This window comes from Tinamus guttatus, unplaced genomic scaffold (genome assembly GCF_059628265.1).
Source record: "Tinamus guttatus ecotype Peru unplaced genomic scaffold, ASM5962826v1 Tinamus_guttatus_pri_ptg000463l, whole genome shotgun sequence".
NCBI classification, from domain to species: Eukaryota; Metazoa; Chordata; class Aves; order Tinamiformes; family Tinamidae; genus Tinamus; species Tinamus guttatus.
The window spans coordinates 676,236-694,372 of record NW_028288997.1 but is presented as its reverse complement, the minus strand read 5'-3'; the positions used below and the strand labels follow the sequence as shown (position 1 = coordinate 694,372).

Genomic DNA, 18,137 nt, shown 5'->3' with positions numbered 1-18,137 from the left:
GGCAAGGGTGGGAGGGCAAGAACGGGGTTCATGGCACCCGCAGCTCAGTGGGGTTCCAGTTATGGTGGGACTGGCAGGAAAGTGCTGGATGAGGGAGGCTGCCTTTCCTCCCAAGGCAGGAGGGGAAGCGCAAGGTCTTCTCAAGACGGAATGCGGGAGTTTTCCTGTGTTTTCCTGTGAATCTCTTTCCACTGCATGTGTATACACATGTGTGTGTTTATGCAGATGCAGACACCTACTCTGAAGACTTCGCTGGATGACTATTCTCCTGCCCAGTGTCCAAGAATTATCAGAAATGACCTGTGCTTGGCTTTGGAAATGCAGGATGCTGCTGCTAAAAGCTGCTAGACTCCCATAAAACTACCCCAAGGCCACTTCAGAAGCATTTGTGTTGAAACACAGAAGGGACATCTCTTCGGAGAGAGAGCTGCTTTTGGAAGCAGATGCTGAAATCCTTGGAAACTGTGCCTAATACCACCAAGAAATCATAGCAATGATAACAATAACACGGCAGAAATCACCCCATCAAAAAAAAAAGAGAGATCAACACGAATGTTTCTGAAGCCGAGGCCGCCCCCTTCCCCTCTCGCACAGTGGCGGGGTCTGGTCCGGGTCGCCCGGCGCTGTCCCGCTCTCCATCACAGGTGGGTGAGCTTGGGCGCCTCTTGGATTCTGCCCTGAGAAGAAGCGTGGTGCGTGGAGAGGTCTGTGTACGTGGGGTGGCTCTCGCATGGTCCATGGTGCTGGCTCGGGGGCATCTGCGGTGGCCCGTTGTAGTCCATGTTGGCAGCCTGGTGATGGGGCAGGTGATTGAGGCCGTAAAGGGACGGGCCGGAGGCGGCCATAGAATCCACATAGTTACCTCCAACGTAGACGGGGCTTCCCTGCATGCTGGGAGTCCCGTAGGCCACCCCGTTCCCTTGTAAGACGTGGGGGTCGTACTCGGGCGCCGTGTTGCCGTACTTCTGTTGGGAAGGGCAGCCTTTGATGGGGTTTTGGTAGCTAGTGGACATGGCGTAGGCATTTTGGTGGGGCTTATTGAAGGAAGGCGGAGAGGGGGCATCATAGTTACTGCTCATGGTGTGCAAGGCGTTCATAAACCCGGCCGAGGACTGCATGGGCTGCGGGGGGCTGCCGGGCGGGGAAGGCCCTCCGGAGGAAGACCCCATGCCTTTCGACTTCTGGTCTTTCTTATACTTCATCCTTCGGTTCTGGAACCAGATCTTGATCTGCCTCTCGCTCAGGTTCAGCAGGTTGGCCATCTCGACGCGCCGCGGCCGGCACAGGTACCGGTTGAAGTGGAATTCCTTCTCCAGCTCCACCAGCTGAGCGCTCGTGTAGGCCGTGCGGGCTCTCTTGGAGGCCGAGGAGCCCGGAGGGCTTTTCTCGCCGCTGCAGGTTTCTGCTGGCCGTGAAATGAAATAAAAGATAATTACTTACATGCAGAAATTGAATGCATCGTTTCTTAATAAATCCTGGAACAGGCACAAGAGTTCGACCCCCCTTCCTCTCACCCCCTTTGCATTAGCCTGCACTCCATAATCATGTCATTTATTAAGAGTTCTATTCTCCAAAGCTGCCCCTGGTTTATGAAAATTTGATCATGTCATGTAGAAAAGGATTCCAGGGCCATTTATTTAGGAGTCGATTATTTTCAACAGATAATTTTCAGAAAATAATATTTGGCAGGGGGGCAGCCACTGCAAAGCCAAATAATAGTAACACGGGTCAGTGTTGGGAGGTATTTTGTTCACTGAGGTAGAACACACAGATATCTTGTGCGCTTTGTATTTGTGTAACACAAATATTTACACGCATCTTTAAACACTGAATTACTTTTGCATCTGCGTTTTTGCAACATAGACATGTACAAAAGAGATAAACACTAATATAGGGAAGTGTGCGCTGCAAAGTCTGCAGGGATGTATTTGTCAGAACATTGCAGTTCCACCGCGCGCTCTTCTCCCATTTGCCGTAGAGGTGTGTGTGCACGCGTGGAAATGGTTGTGCACGAGGTGCCCTCGGCGTGTCCCCCGGCTGCGTGGGCAGGCAGGGGACAGCCCCACACGAGGCTGGTGCCGCGGTTGTGCCGGTGCCACAACAGTCAGATGTCGGCTGTGCGCTGATGGCTGTTTGCATTTCCCTCTTGTGCTCTGGATATATATAAAATAACCCGAGTGTGCACAGCCAAGGCCTGAGCATGGCCTAGCCCCCTACAGCCCTCTCCTCCCTCCAGACCAGAGCACTGCAGCCAGTGGCCTCCTTTCCTCTCTGCATAGAAAAACGGAGGGTTACAAAAGCAGAACGTGATACCTGTGCTAGGGGAGCTGTTTTTCTGTTTGGAGTTTTGCCTCGATTCTTTCATCCAGGGGAAAATCTGCTTGGTGAGACTGGCGCTCGCGCTGAGGCCGGCTTTGCCGGGCGCAGCCTTGCCGCTCCCGGCCTGGTTATTGCTGTTGCTACCGGTGCTGTTGGCGGCGGGGTTGGGGGGTGGCGAGACGGGCGCAGACGGGTGCTGCTCCGGGGGCAGACTCGGGCGCATGCAGCTCCCGTTGAGCTCTTTACTCTTGGCGTGCGGGGCCGCGTTGCCCAGGGCCTGCAGGGAGCAGGCGGAGCGCTGGAAGTCGCCCTCCGCGTGCGCGCCCGGCGGGTAGGGCTGCTGCGGCCCGTCGTAGCCGAACCCGGAGGCGCTCCCGTAGGAGTAGCCCCCAAAGAGCGTGGAGCCGTCGTAGTAGGTCGTCTTCTGCATCTCTGGGGCTCCCCGAAATGATTTTTCCAGCTACCAGGGTCTTGACACCCCTATGGCAGAACATTGGCACCCCAAGGCCACGTGACAGGCCGTTTCCAGCTGTCTATTGGAAGCTGACCTGAAAGGTTAGGAGAAAACACACAATAATAGTACCCGGCCTATGAATCCATCTTGGGCCCTGAAAAGCACATGACATGAATAGGGTCCTGCAGAACAGGGCGAACAGATGCTCGGAGCAGATTTGTGCTGCGCAGCCCGGGCAGGCTCACAAGCATCTCGCTGCAGAAGTGCTCAGCCGATTTGGGAGGGTTGTTTTCCTAGCTGTTTGCTGGCATCTTTTTTTTTTTTCCCCCTCTCCTTTACACCATGGCACTGAGGGTGTTTAACTGCACATATGCTTTATAAGTACCGTCCTTTCATCCATATACCTCTATTTACATCTATATTCATTTCTATGCACATATCCCCACAGTCCTGCACGCACACAGGCTCCCGTATGTAGATCCGTGTGTATGTGCAGGTCAATATGTGTTGTGTGCACATACACGTGTCTGTGCCCACATCACCCACGCAGAAACGCTTTCTCATCCACATCCATTCAAAGCGACGCTTCCCATGTAGAAAAGCAAGCGAGATGCTGCCTAGCCAGAAGGGAGAAGACTCAGAGAGTCAAAGGTTGCTGAGTTTACAGTAGGGCTGCTGCCTGGAATATTTGTTTTTAAATAGAGAGCAGCAAACAGTCGATATGTTTTACGCAGGTTAGCAATGTCTTGACACAGTTGGCTGCCTGGGCTGTTTACTCAGTGACTCACAACAGCTCTGGAATTTGGCGCAAATATTTTAAGCAGATTTCAGCAGGGGCAGGAATTCAAGAATGTGCTTCCTCGGCCTGGTTATTCCTCCCGGGGAGCACAGGTTGCATTTAGCAAATAAACCCTGCGCCACTGGGCTCGTGGGTCTGGGTGCTGGGACTCCCCATGGCCAAATGCGATTCCCGAGCAGTTTAATTCCTGCCCCCAACACACACACCGTCCTTGGAAAACAAACGCATCCCAGGCCATTTGCTCCCAACTTTGTCCCCCTTGGATTTTCATCATCCCGATCTCTAGGTCTAAAACCATAAAGTCTAAAAATCCAAAGCATCAAACTACAAATTGAAATCTTTTCCCTTTATCTTTTTTCCCCATTTTTCCTTTTTTACTACTTTTATTCCCCCCTTCCCCTTTTTTCCTTTTTTTATTTTTATTTTTATTTTCTCAGAGAATCCACTTTCCCTTCAACGAAACCGAGTAGAAAAACCCTGAAAAATATAGAAGAAAATATAGAATATCTTCTCTGGAAAAAAAAAAAAAAAAAGCCGTGTGAGGATCAATCAAGCAACAAACAGATTTAAGAGGCAGCAACTTCTCCCTGCAGCTCAGACTTGGTGAGAAGCTGCTGCGCTGCTTCTTAGGGTTTTTTTTTTCCAAAATTTATAGCCATTATGTATTTAACTGTATCGCTTGTACATATATATATATATGTATTTAATCGAGGCTCTTTTATTCTTAAAAAAAAAAAAAAAAGATAAACTGAGTGGCAATAAAGTGTAACGCGGTGTTTCTGAGCACGGGGTTTAAAGGGAGCCTCACAATAAGCAGCATCTTGTCCCCTCTCACTTGTGTCGTGTCAAAGCCTCCCTGCCCCACTCGTGCAGCCCCGACAACGAGGCCGCGTGGGGCCCGTCTCGCTGCCCCGATTCCATCCCGCATTCCCAAACGGGCGCCGCGAATTTCCCGGAGATGGAGCTTTGTGCGGCGGAGGACGGGCCCGGGGCGGGGGGCGCCTCTCCTCGCTGGGAGAAATTCGGCTCGGCAGAAAGTGTCGGGTCCTGCCCCACCGGGGAGCCGCGAATTCACCCGCGACAGCCGCGCCTTCAGCGGGGACAGATTTGCCGCAAATGTCCGCGAGGGCAGGGGGGATCCATGCGAGGCCTCCCTGGCTGCCGTGGGTTTCTTAAAAAAAAAAAAAAAAAAGGCAAAACAAAACCAGGACGGAGCGGAGAGACTCAGCGAAAGCGGCTAAAAATAACAGCGGTGATCTTTTTTTTTTTAATGTCCATAAAATAGATTTACGGCCTCCTCGCCCGCAGCTCGTGGCTTCCGCGGACGCTTCGCTTTGTACCGCGCCGCGCTTCGCGATCGCCGCTCGTTCATCGTCGCCGCCGCATTCCCGATTATTTATTCCGAGGAATTGTTCGGAAAAAAAATAATAAAAAATAATAATCCCAAGCAGGAGAGCAAATATTGGGTTTTGTCCCGCTGGAGCAGGGGGGACCGTGCCGCAGCCGCTCCAAGTTTCACTTCGAGCTCCCGTTTCCCGGCTCCGGGCCGGGAAGTTGGCGGCGCGGGGCCGCTCCCAAGGAAAGCAGAGAAAATGGGGAAAAGGCAGAGATGGGAGAAGGAAAGGGCTGCGGAGGAAGGAGTATTTTGGGGGGAAAAAAAATCAGTCGGTCGGCGGAGAAGATAAAAGAAGGCTAAGGAGGAGGCACTGCCCTGGAGAGCCATTCCCTCCATGTTGGAAATCCTAAATTCACAACCTGCCTCTGTTTATGAGGAAGAGCGGCGCTCCCCCCTCCCCCCGCCCCGCCTAAGGTACCTTTCCCAGACCGAGCGAAACGAGGAATCGCCCCGCTTTTAATTTAAATTATTATTAATAATAAATATTCTAACCATGCCCTGAACAATAGGTCGGCTGCTCAGAAGGACCCTCAAATCGCAGCGCCTGCCTTGCGGGAAATATGCCTGGAAAATAGAGCCACATTCCTAAAATTTCCCTCTTCCCTCCCCCACGGGCGAGATTCACCCCAACGAGAACTCCCCAGTTGGGAAGCGGGGGGGAACAGGGCCCTGGATGAGGGCTGCGAAAGAGGCTCTGCGTGGAAGGAAGCTTAAAGCTTGTGAACTCTTCTTGAACCGAGATTGGAGTCATATGGTCATAAATCATTGGGACATATACTCCGCCATTCACAAAGTGATAGCCTATTTGAGTCCGGCTTACCTTAGTCTCTGACGAGCAAAGCACAGGCAGACATAATATATTTTCACATCCAGCATCCACGCAATCAATACGCACGGAATGACCCCCTTCCTTTAAAAATGTTAAAGGAATATACAAGAGAGAGGAGAAAAAAAAAAACAATCCAGACTGTGTGTGTATAAATGTATAAAGAAAAAAAAAAAGCCAAAACAGGGGGGAGGGGGCTCAGCCAGTGGAGCTTTCGGTTACGGCAGCTCAAATTGTCTCTCGGTCTCCGTTTGGGAAGAAGAAAAAAAAATCACGATGCTCTCCAGCTCCCAAGCTGTGCAGAGAAGCTGCGGGCTTTGCCTGGCCTAAGCGGCGGTTCTGGTTGCCCTCTAGCCTGGTACGCTCTGCTCACTGATAACAATGGCCTCTGCTTTGCACGGCAAAGGGGAAGAAGGGAAAGGAGAAGGGAGAGAAAAAAAAAAAAAAAGGAAAGAAAGAAAAGCTGAACACAACCCCCCCCCCCCTTTTAACTATGCAATGCTTGGCTGGGATTAAAATAATAACGAGCAGAATCCCGGCTACAGGGGGTGTGCGGGGGGAAACGGAGCGGAGGGGGAGATTTAAAAATAAAGCGAGCCCGGGCTCGTGGGCAGAGCGGCGTCACCAGCGAAAATTATGTTAATTGCGGCCGGGTGGCCAGCGGCCTAGGCGGAAAGGGGGCCAAGCTGCCCCGGCGCGGGGCCCTCAGGTGCCCGTTTGGGCTGCCAGAGCGTTCGGGCACCGTCAGAACGGTGCCCCCCCCGCCCCGCGCCCCTGCAGCCCTCGGAACCGCGGCTCGCTCGAGAGCTGCTGCTTCCCCCGCTCTGCCCCTCGCGTCGCGGGGCTCCTGTTGGAGTTCCCGGTGGGAAAGGACTTGGAGAGGGGCTATTGTGGGGCGGGGGGGGCGGGAAGCACCAGGAAGGGGGGGCCCAAGCCGGGCTCCGCGCAGCTTTCGCGGCAAGTTTTAGCCCGGGCTCCGCAGGCCGCGCAGGGAGGGTGAGGGGCCGGGGGGGCTCCTGAGGGGGGGCCCGGCGGGGGGTGCCGGGCACCGTTAGCGCCGCTCTGGGCCGCGCGGCGGCTGCTGCTGGCGGGAACGCGGCTGTCGCTGTCGCCACGGGAGATTTACGCGCCGCGGCCCGCGGGCGGCCGCCCAAAAGTGCAACTGGCCAAGAGGCGCCGTGGGGAGGGCCGGGGGGGCGACGAGTGGGAGGGCGGCGCGGGGCGAGGAATGGACGTGTCGGCACTTTTTCTTTTCTCTCTCTTTTTTTTTTTTTTTTGTATTTATTATTAAGTGCTACTTTTCTTTCCCATCGCAATTATCTCCCCTCCTTTAATTCTGGCGCTCGCTCCTTTGGGTTAAGTGCTGACTGGGCGGCTGTGGGGGTAGGAAAAGGGGGAGATTCGCGTTTAGCAAAGCGAGCAAAGGAGCGGCCACAAAGGCGCTCGGGGCTCCGCCGGGAGGGTCTGTCCCGAGGGCTCCACCGGCACCTCTGAGCTGGTGGCTCTGCCAGGAACGCGAAAGTGCCCCCAAACCCGGGCCTTTGGGATGACTCTGACCGGACAGCAGGGCCTTCCAGGGGGAAGGATGAAGTCTCAAGGAGCGCGGGACTCGCCCGTGCAGCCTCCGGAGCGCCCAAGGCAGCGTCTCGACCGGGGCACATCATCACTGTGATTTTATTCTGACTTTGTATGAACTACTCTCACATAAATATTCTTCAACAAGATAGTTCATATTTGGGAACCCCGGCGCTGAGGAGTCCAGTGGAGGCGAGAAGAATAACAGCCATGGACTATTTTTTAAGACTTCTCTATAGGTGAGGTATCCAATAGGTTTCTGCATAGGGATCTCCTGTGACCTATTTTGAGTATCAGAAGTGCTTCAGATTGTGCAAGTAACTCTTCTCAAGTGCAAACATTTGTTTTCACCTTAAAAAGCAGCAGAGAAAACAAAACCTTAAGAAGGTCCTTGCACGTTTGTATGTTGAGCTCCTGTAAGTAGTTTCTGGGCTCTCCTTGTATTTCCATCTTTGCTTTTGTTGCGGCTTATTTTTTCTTTAAAATGTAACTCCTTTGCACTCCTCGCAAAATCAGCAGCAAATGTTGCAATCTGACTGGTTTTCCCTTCAAAGGGAGCGCAGGAAATATGTTCCATTTAAAAAGCTCCCTCCAAGTTGCAGCCATAAATCACGAAGTTTAAAGACAAGCCAGTAGCAAAAGGAAAATACTCAGCTGAAATGCAGAGCTCGGGGTTGGGGCAGTGGAAAATAAAGTCACTTTGGATGACTTTAGGGTGGGAATGGCTTCCTACGCCTTGGGACGGGGCGAGCTATGGATATAGAGGGAGACGTGGGACCAGGCGCAATATTCAACCAAACTCACCGGGTCTCTGATGTCTGGTCCAGCAAATAGGAGGCAGCGATGGAGTTTGAGAAAGGAATAGCGCTGGAAAATAAAAAAATACGAAACTTCAGTCAGAAAAGCGTGGACAAGGAAACTCATGACACAGGGAAATCTTTGCGGGGGCAGGGAGAAGATGGACTCTAATGAACAAAAGTCACAGTATTTCCTCGGAGATTATTTCTCATCCAAGGATCCATAGGATTTTCCAGGGATTGCAGCATCCCCTGAACATTTATAAGCAGAATTGTGACCGGAGCTGGGGGATAGGACGCCTGGGGCTGTGACACCCATCCGCATCTGCCCCAAACGTCCCCCAGCTCCCCGCACGGACACTCGCGGGTGGCGGGGACGTTTTGTCCCTCTGCGTTTTGCATTTGCCACTAGACCCGTTACAGAGCGGAGCGTTGCCAAGAATCGCGGGCGCTTCTTGCAGAGGGTGGCCAAAGCCTTGACGCAACTAGAGAAAAAATATATATTGTGAGGCCTTTTAGTTAAATGCAGCTGGTGATTTCAGCATTAAATTCATTTGAGAAATTAAATATATGCAGTTAATAAGCTCTGGGTTCAACAATGGTTAAACAGTAGGGAAAATTCCAGGCCATTTTCATCAAAGGCACGAAAGCCTCGAGGACGGCGAATAAGCCTCGCTGTGTTCCCCGATGCGGGGGCGATGGGCGCGGGAGGGGGCCGGGGGGGGACGACGCTGTTTTATGGCGGCCGCAGCCCCTGTTCACACACGAGCGAGTTGGGATCAGAATTAACGGGATCAAGTCGTAAACATTTTTAAAGCTACGCCGAGATTTATGGCCGCAACTTTGGCACGGAGGCTTCCGAGAGAAGGAGAGAAGGGGAGAAAGAAAAAGCAATCTCATTTAAAAATATTTTCGTTTGGGGAAACATTCAGTCGCTTTAATAATCCTGTTTCCGTTCTGTATGTTGATGTTATTAATCTCAAATAAAAATGTTCCCCTCACACCCCTATCCTGCTCGTGACACCCTCCCGTGTCCATAAATCACGGCGGATGCGCCGTGACCCTCCCCCGGCGGCGGCCCGGAGCTCGAGTTTTTCTTAGGGTTATTATTATTACATGCGCGCCCGCGTAATACACCGCGCGGGCGCCATCCCGCCTCTACCGCGGCCTTCCCGGCCAGCTGGGGCTCTGCGGCCCCTCCGCAGCCACGAGGAGCTGGAGAGAGGGGGAAAAAAAGCAGGGGAGAAGAACGAAAGGAGGAGGGAAAGGGAGAGCGAAGCGCGGCCCTTGCGCGCGCGAGGCGCTCCACGCAGAACACTCAGGGGAAGGAAGGGGAGCGGTTGTGCTTGGTGGGGGGACAAACTGAAAAAGGGATGCTGCAAAAAAAGGCTCCAGCAAGGGAGGGGGGGTATTTTTCTTCTTTTCCTTTGTTTTTGTGCTCTTTTTGTACTGGATCCCCTCGTGGAACGTGACGGGAAGGGACGGAGTGACCGTCTCTCCCTGCGGGGCTCTTTGTTTTCCTCTGCTCCTTTTTAAATTGTTTATTAATTTTTCTTTTTTTCCCTCTCTCTCTATTTTGTGTTAATTTTGGTAAAACACGAATCAAACATACTGCGAGAGGGCTGCGGAGCCCCCATCAGCTCCTTTCCACGGACTCGGCACTCGCCTTTGCCTTTTTTGTGCCCAAAGGGAAGGAACTGGGTTCCTCCCAAGGAGAACCCAAAGGAAAGGGACTTATGGAGGGCCCAGGATCTGCTGCAGCCCCAAACAGAAGCCAAGTGGGATAAGAAACGAAAAGGAGCGGAGGTTCCTTGACAGATTAGACCTTATTGTCCCCGTGACCTTTTCTTGGAGGAGCAATAATTCACCAGGTTAATGATCATTCCGCGGACGCGCGTTTGAATCGGCCCCGAAAAAATAAAACAAAACACGCAGGAGGCGGCCACGGAGCCCCGGGTCCCGCAGCGCCCACGCGGGGGTCGGGAGTGGGGGAGAGGGCAATGGGCGGCATCAGGGTGCTACAAACAGCTATTTTGGGAGCAGAGACAGGCTGGGAATCACCAGCTCCGCTTTTATTCTCCCCCCTCCTCGCCTTTCCAAATGCCAAAATAATAGCTTGAAATATGCGCCCACGTGACCAGGACACGTCAACCTTTTGCCCATTTTATACAGAATTGGTAAATGCCCCGCTCCCCCCTGCAGTCCCGCGAATCCCCCGGCAGCGAATTCCCTATTTTCCGTGGCCGGGACGGCCTCGCTCCCGGCGGCTCCGCGGGCTTCGGCCCTTCTTCCCTTTGCTTTTTTTTTTTTTTTTTTTTTTCTGAAAACGAAGGAGGGAACCCAAGTGCCGGGAACGAGACCGCAGCAGCCAGCGCGCCCGAGGCTCCATCCCAAGCGCCGGGCAGGGGAGGACGGAGCCGGCTCTGAGGGCAGGAAAACGGGAGCGGAGCCCGCGGGGGCGGCCCCGGGCCCGGGCCCCGCCGCCACCTTCCACCCGCCCGAGTTTCTTGCCTTTTTTAACTCTTCTCCCCGCAAAAATGGGGAGAAAACGCGGATTTCTAGACTTTCTGCCACTGCCCTTTCTTCGGGAGGAGCAGGGTGTCGGGGCACCCTCGCTGCGGACGCGGCCGTTTCTGGGACAAAAGGGAGGATTTCGGTTATTCCTGCAGTGATACTCACTCGCCTGAACTCGGGACTCGGCCGGCGCTGCAGACTGAGCTGGGCTCGGGGCGAGGGGATGTGAGAGAAGAAACGAGCTCCATTTTACCTGCTTTTCACCTGATAATTCCCAAGGACTAGCCATTTCTGAGGAGAGAGTCTCAGGAGAGGGAGGAGAGGAAGGAGCGCTCCTAAGGAACCGTTTTTCTCTTTGGGAATGTCGCACCGAGTGCCCACCGTCCACAGGGAGCCGTACAGGGACCGGGGATCTGCCGCCTCCCTCCACGCACACCCAGGCCCATCTGGGCCGCTCCTAGAGCCCTGGTTTACTGTAGGGGTATTTGGGCCGGCAGCCTCATCACCATATCAAAGGGCTCCCATCCATCCCGGCTCTTAGTTAATTTTTAATTGGGAGGGCGAGATTTCGCCACGGCAATGAGGCAGCGCGGTGCCTCTATCGCGCAGGGACCTGGAAGCTGGAAATTGCATCGCGATCCCAACAGGATGGGTCAGATCCCGTCCAATGTCCCACACCAGGGACATCCAGCTGGGGGCCTCGGGGGTATCTGGGACAACCCCCCAAAATCCATCCCGGACTCCTGAGCTGTCCCTGTCCTGCCCCGGGGAGAGGGTTCTGCACATTAAAAACCCCCAAAAAGCAGAAATGGAAGCACCGTCAACATATAGATCTATAAGGGTAAATCTCAGAAAGTGACCATTAATATCAATTTGCTTCAATGAAAACTTTGTTTCTTCTTGAAGTTGATGATTTATGATAAAATCAATTAAATTACGGCCACTTAGGGCCTGCGGTTTCCTCTCAGTTTTCATTCGCCAACAGATCAAGGGTAAAAAAAAATCAAGTTTAGCTGGAGGCGAGCAAAGATAATTCTGTGCTGGAGAAACGTAATGCAAAACAATTTTAGGAAAAAATAAAATAAAAAGGGTCTGTGTGTCAGAGCTCCTGCTCTCTGCCAATATACTCGTTTTCCTCGGGAAATATTAGACACTGAGGCAAAACTTTTCGAGTTTTACGACGAATGAGAACGTTTTTAGAATAGGCAACTTTTCTTGGCTGGGGTATCTTGCCCTAAACGAAAAGGAAACAAACGAGAACAGAGAGTCCCTATACATTATTTATAGATTTTTTTCCAGGTTTAATTGGATTTATCGTGATTTTGGGGGGTTGTTTTTGCCCCACCATACAATATTACTTTTCCTGCCTCACTCCTCAAATCCAGGTTGGGAGTTCACGAGGATGGGGAGGAATTTTTGAGTCCTAAACGAATAGCACAAGCCCAAAGAAAATACTCGACTCTCCAGTCCTTTCATTTACAATGTAAGTAATCTCAGAGGAGAAAAGAAAAAAAAATGAGCGAAATTATCCATTTTTGAATTAACCCTCCCAAACAAACAAAAATAACCGCCGACAAAAATAAAGCCCGCAGGTTTCAGGCTCGAGCCCTCTGAGAGCCCCCGGATTTCTGCATTTAAAATCTCTTCCGTACCCATATCGGTCAAATGCACTGGCCGCTAAACTGGGGAAGAAAAAGAAAGGGGGAAAAAAAAAGGCGAGCGGAGCAGCGAGAGGTTTGTCTGCCACATCTGGCTCTTGAGAGCAGGACTGGGCAGGGAAAACCCGCCCTGCACATAGCCGGAGCTTGGGAATTTTCGTGGAAGCCGCTGTAATTAGGGTCTGCTCCGAGTAAACAAAAACTTCGTAGGGTCATAAATCACCAGCACATACATTCTTCAGCTCAACATCCCGCTTTTCCAATGGGCTTTTGTAGTTTCTTTTTCAAACAAGAGCGAGGTGCTAAAGCTTTAACAAATGTGGCCCGGCCCAGCCTCGCGGGGCAACACGCGCCTCCAACGAACCGGTCCCGCTTCTGGACCGCGCGAGGGAAACTCTGCGCATCTTCAGCTCCCGCGGAATCACTCCCGATCTGCTACCAGGAAAAGACGGCTCTAGCTCCCGCTGACCAGTGGCGAAGCCTGTCAGAGCTCTCGGAACAATTAATTACATCTCCCAGCGCCGGGATGGAGAGGGTAGAAAAGGCAGAGCTGCCTCAAGGGTTTATTTATTTTTTGTAACTTCTTACCTGTGTTACCGCTCAACCCGGGGCTTCGAGGAGAGAAGGAGCGAAGGAGGATCAGGGTGGCGCGAGTTTGCAACTGGAGCAGGCAAATTAAGGAGAAGAAAAGAAACTACTTTATTGCACCCCGGTGGATCTTGCCGACAGCTTTCTCGGATGGAGTTTTTTTTTTTCCCAAAGATGCTTTGATTTTTGGGGGGACTAGCTCGAGTCGAACGGAACTCACTTGGAGAAAAATAGAAATTCTTCCCAAACAGCTTAAAATGGTGTAAGGATGCGGTCCCCTTCGCAGAAGATCCCAAGCGGCGGGGGATGAGATGGGGGTGCCGGGAGGGGGGGTGGCCCACACAAGCCCCTAAAAAAACAAAACAAAACAACAACAGCAACAAAAAAAGCTCCCCCACCCCCGATTCCTCGGTATTTATCTGGAAAGCTGTTTCTCTTTATAAAGACTTAAAATGTTGCAAGACGGTTGTAATACTGAGTGACAAGGGGTGCTGGAAAGAAAGGAACCAAATGGATTCTGGTTTTTAGAGCCAGTAGGAATTGGCCAGCCTTCAATGTCAGGATTCGAAATTGATTCCATATGTCTCGCCCAGGGAAAAAAAAAATGGAATGAGAGAAAGAGGGAAAGAGAGGGGGGAAAAGAGGGGAAATAAAAGTTGTGCAAAGTCCATTGCTTTTCTGTCCTGCGCTTTCTTCTCTTCACTCTCCCCCGCCATCCTCCCGAGCAGCGCCGGGAAACCATCTCGGGCCCCTTCCCAAAGAATGGGGATTTTGGGGGGAAGAGGGAGGGAGCAGCAGCCACAAAGCCTCTCCCGGTGGTTATTTTTAGCTTGCGCTTGCTGGAGAGGGAGAGGAAACACGGAGGGGGCCGAGGGTAGCGCGGGCGCGGACGCTCCGCGGGGCCGCGCGGAGCCGGGGCAGGTTGGGGGGCAGCGGCTCCTATTGATTCCCCGGGACGTGTTGGTCGAGGATCCGACCCTGGGTTCCTAAGGCTTCTCCCCTGACCTCTAGATACCGCTGCCAATAAAACGCTGATATATTTCGTATTGAGCCGCACATCAAAAGGAGACGGGATAGTAACGAGTGGGAATTTCTTCACAACCCCTCCCCTTGTATTTGTGCTAAAAAAAAAAAAGTCAAATCTCTAATATCACCTCTGATTTATAGCCTGCCTTTTCAACTGATTTGGTTACGGGCAGGCAAGTGTTGAAATGTGGTTATTGCCTTTTATTTCTTCCTCCTCTCTCCCTTCTCCCTTCCCTCCTCCCGATAAAAAAAAAAAGAAAACTTCAAAGGAAACCGTCACCATTCCCAACCTTTTGCCTATTTAACTGAAAATCAACAAGGCTTTTGCCTTTTGTCCGGTCGCGTCCAGCTCCCTGCCCGCATAGCGCGGTTTGCTCCAGCCCTGCACTTCCCTCTGCGGGCGCAGCGCCCTTTGCGCGGGGTTGCGGCCGCCCCCGCTCCTCTTTCCCATCTGGAAATCGCTTCCCAAAAGCTCCGCGCCCGCGCGCGGGTCTCCGCATCCGCCACCTCCCCGCTCCGCGTAGCGCGGGCCCTTCGCAATGCCTCGGTCTTAAATAATTCTCCCCTTTGTACTGCAATAAATTATGAATTAAGGTGTTGTGGGCTCATATTTACAGCGTTAGCGACTTCCTCGCCGGGAAAAGTGCGGGCAGAGAGAGGACGGGAGGGATCCCTGGGATGAGGGGGTGACAACACGGCCCCGCCAGTAGCCCCGGACCTTCTGAAGAGGTGACAGGCAAGAGGACAAGCAAGTGGCATAGAAGTGAATGAAACAGCGCTTGTTAGACCCGCTTGGGATAGATCATTATCCCTTCCCACTTTTGGAATATTATTGCTGTCATTTCCAACTATAAGGCGCAGTATCCCAAACTCTTTTTTTTTTTCTGTAATATCATTTTTTCAGCGGGTTAGTAAAGAAATACAACGTAAAATAACGGTAAGAAGCGATTTGCTCGTTAAAGGAGCGGGTGGCGGGGAGCGGAGTTACGGGATAGCGGGAGAGAGGCGGGTGGGGAGGAGCGCGGGGTGCGGGCAACGCGCGGGCCTCCCCGCACTCTGCCCGGTCACGAAGCGCCCCAAATGCCAAACCTGCAGAAAGACACCCAGAAACCCCAAAACACAGCAGGGGATGTGCAAGAAAATGCAACAAAATCAAACGCAGCGAAATCCAACGCAGTGAGACCTAGTGAAGTGCAGCCCAATACAAGGCTCCGAGGGGTCTGCATCCTTTGGAAGCCGACAATTTAAATTAATACGGGGTTTGACAGAGAGTGATGCTGTATTCCTGGCTCAGTCATCGTCCCTGGATCTCCCTTAATATTTAATGAAAGTCAGTGAGATGCTCCAATTTTGCTACATAAAGGTTTACACTAGCAGACAGAGTTAAATATCGGCGCTCGGGTGGTGTTAAGCTTGGCTGGAGAGCAGAGGGGAGGAAAGGAAAGAAAGCGAGGGAGAGAAAAGCGACGAATTCTCATTCGAGAATCCGGTGTGAACATTTAATCTTTGCTCCTGTTGTCAGTTTTATTGACTCCTCGCATGTTGGGGCTTGTAAAATATTTAAAAACGCCATCTCCCACTTCCTCCTTCCCTTTCAACACTCCCGGGAAGGACCAATTTGGTCCAGTTCGGCGCTGGGAGGGGAGGGCTCCCGACCTCCGGTGTTCCGCGGAGGATGCGCTCCCCGCGCTGCCATTAGAGCAGGTAACGGTGCCCCCCTGTTCAAGACACATATCTCTTGTCCCCAGGTGCTGTCCCACCGTGGCTTGAAGGGAATTTCCTTGGAAAAACTCCTCTCTATTTCACAGAGCCCGTGCTCACTAACAAGTTAGCAGCTGCCCACCAGGTCTTGCTCTATTTAAGCCTTGCTGCTACTGTTACTGCTGGCCGTCCTGCTTTTCCTGGGGTGAAGAACAGGCCTCGATATAAAGGCACCTTCCCCTGCTCTCCTCATAAGAACATTATCCTCCATCTCGCCTTCATCATCATCATCATCATCGGAGCCTTAGCAAGAGTCTTAGCAACGCCAAAGTTCAGCGCCTGGCACCAAAGAGCAGCCAAATCCCGCGATTTAGCCCCTTTCCCGCTGCTGCCGGGGGTGGGGGCCGGGCCGCCACTCTGTCCCTTGTCACCCCCCACCTATTGTTCTGCTTCCTCTGCAGCCGCCGAGCAGCCCGCGCAGCCACCGCGCCGGCTTCCTGCTCCCTTTTAGCTGTGCATCCCAAATCCTATTATTATTATTATTATTATTATCATTAATAATTATTATATTATTATCATTAATAATAATAACAATAATAATAATCCATTTGATTTGCAGCTGGGCAGCATCAGAACTTGCTTCCTTTCCCTAAAAAGAGCCTCCAATCTATGTTCTGGAGAGGCCATCAACCGAGAGAGGGATGGGGACTGGTGGGGAACTTGCTGTAAAATGAGTTAACGTTATATTAAAAAAAAAAAAAAAAAAAAAAGCTGACACGTAGGACTCCAAGCTGTCATTTTGGTATTAAGGTCGTGCTCTTTTACTAGGTTTATATGCCAATGAGGCGTTCCCGGTTTACCAAATTTATACAAATCTCTCCTTAATTGGTAATCACAGATGCTGTAATTTAAGACCCCCAGCTACAGAGCTTTCATATTAGCTGCTGATCTATTACTGTAAATCGCCTGAAATAATCAACTCCAGGGAGAGGGGTAGAGAGAGATTCTCGCTCTAAAATATCATCGCTTGCACATCATTTTCACTCGAGAAATGATTTATCTTGGAGACCACTATAAACAACACAACTCTCTCCCAAACACACACACAATGGCAGCCGCGCTGCTGCTGACATGTTTATTGTAATAAATCAAGAAAGGGGTAAGAAAAAAAAAAAAAGGTTGTGAGGAGAGAGAGAGAGAGAGAGGGAGAGAGAGGAATATTCCTAAAAATATCAATGAAATGCCTCGATGGGTATAAACACACATACCACCCTGTGAAGAGAAATGGGAGGAAATGAAGACGGCTATTTGTCACATTTTACGACAATAACATTAATAACAAACAATAAATTTACATGGACATATAGACACGCTAGGAATCGGGAAGCCCCTGCTACTTACAATAATCCAGCCCTCGGCGTGGCTTCGTGGTTCCTGAGAATTGTTTTATTGCGGACTCCTCTCCCTCTCCCCCTCTCTCCTTCTCTCTCTCTCTTTTTTTTTTTTTTTTTTTTTCCTCCCCTCAGCTCTAGGCTTGTTTTTTAAAGGACAGTTGAATTTCACGTCAGACACAGGGAGACCATGGCTGCGATTTTCCTGACGAATACATATCTATTCTGCAACCTCTGCATTAATTATTTAATGAACCACGTGATGGGGAAGGGGGAAGGGGGTCTCTCGGTTTCATACTCAAAGGACCACTGTGACCTTCCACCGGAACAGGGTTTTTTAAAGAAGTTTCGGACCGAAGCGAGCGTTCCTCGCGGCTCTGGGCATGGGACGCGCGGGGCCAGCTGCTCTGTCCCGCTCGGCTCTAAAAACACACGAATTCGGGCTATTTCCATCTCCTCCCTTGCCTGAAGTTTAGACTATTTAAACACTTTTATAAACCTTCCTTAGATATTAAAGTGCTGCAGCTCGGGTTAGTTACGACATTTTCTCCACGTACACGGATAATTTTTTTGCCAGTCTTGCCCTGAATAGCTCGACTGCTGAGGAGGCAGAACTGGCCAGGAGATTTGGGCTCCTGCTCGCACATCTTAGATCTGCTCCGTCTCCTCACTCTGAGGCCTTCTCTCCCCGTTATTGTTGGGCCTTTATTGCGTTTTTTTTTTTTTTTTTATCTTTTAATCTAATTTGGATTAGGAAGAGAGTTGCCAAATGCAAGAAACAGGAAAGAGAGAAAGAGAGAGAGAAGGAGAGAGAGAGAGAAGGAGAGAGAGAGAAAGAGAGAGAGAGAAAGAAAGAAAGAGAGAGAGAAAGAGAGAGAGAAAGAGAGAAAGAGAGAAAGAGAGAAAGAAAGAGAGAGAGAGAGAGAGAGAAGAAAGAAAGAAAGAAAGAAAGAAAGAAAGAAAGAAAGAAAGAAAGAAAGAAAGAAAGAAAGAAAGAAAGAAAGAAAGAAAGAAAGAAAGAAAGAAAGAAAGAAAGAAACACAAGGAGAAAGAGAAAGAGAAAGAGAAAGAGAAAGAGAAAGAATAAGAATAA

The 18,137-nt window shown here is 51.2% G+C and overlaps 1 protein-coding gene across 1 annotated transcript; it reads right to left on the bottom strand.

Moving 5' to 3' along the window:
- Positions 1–638: 638 nt before the first annotated feature.
- HOXB3 (homeobox B3) lies at positions 639–6,489 on the bottom strand. Its single transcript, XM_088532651.1, has 3 exons — positions 5,789–6,489; positions 2,314–2,867; positions 639–1,405 (listed from the first exon to the last, which is right to left on the bottom strand). Exons 2-3 carry the CDS (start codon positions 2,747–2,749, stop codon positions 639–641), a joined length of 1,203 nt encoding a protein of 400 aa, XP_088388777.1. The 5' UTR covers positions 2,750–2,867; positions 5,789–6,489.
- Positions 6,490–18,137: the final 11,648 nt, after the last annotated feature.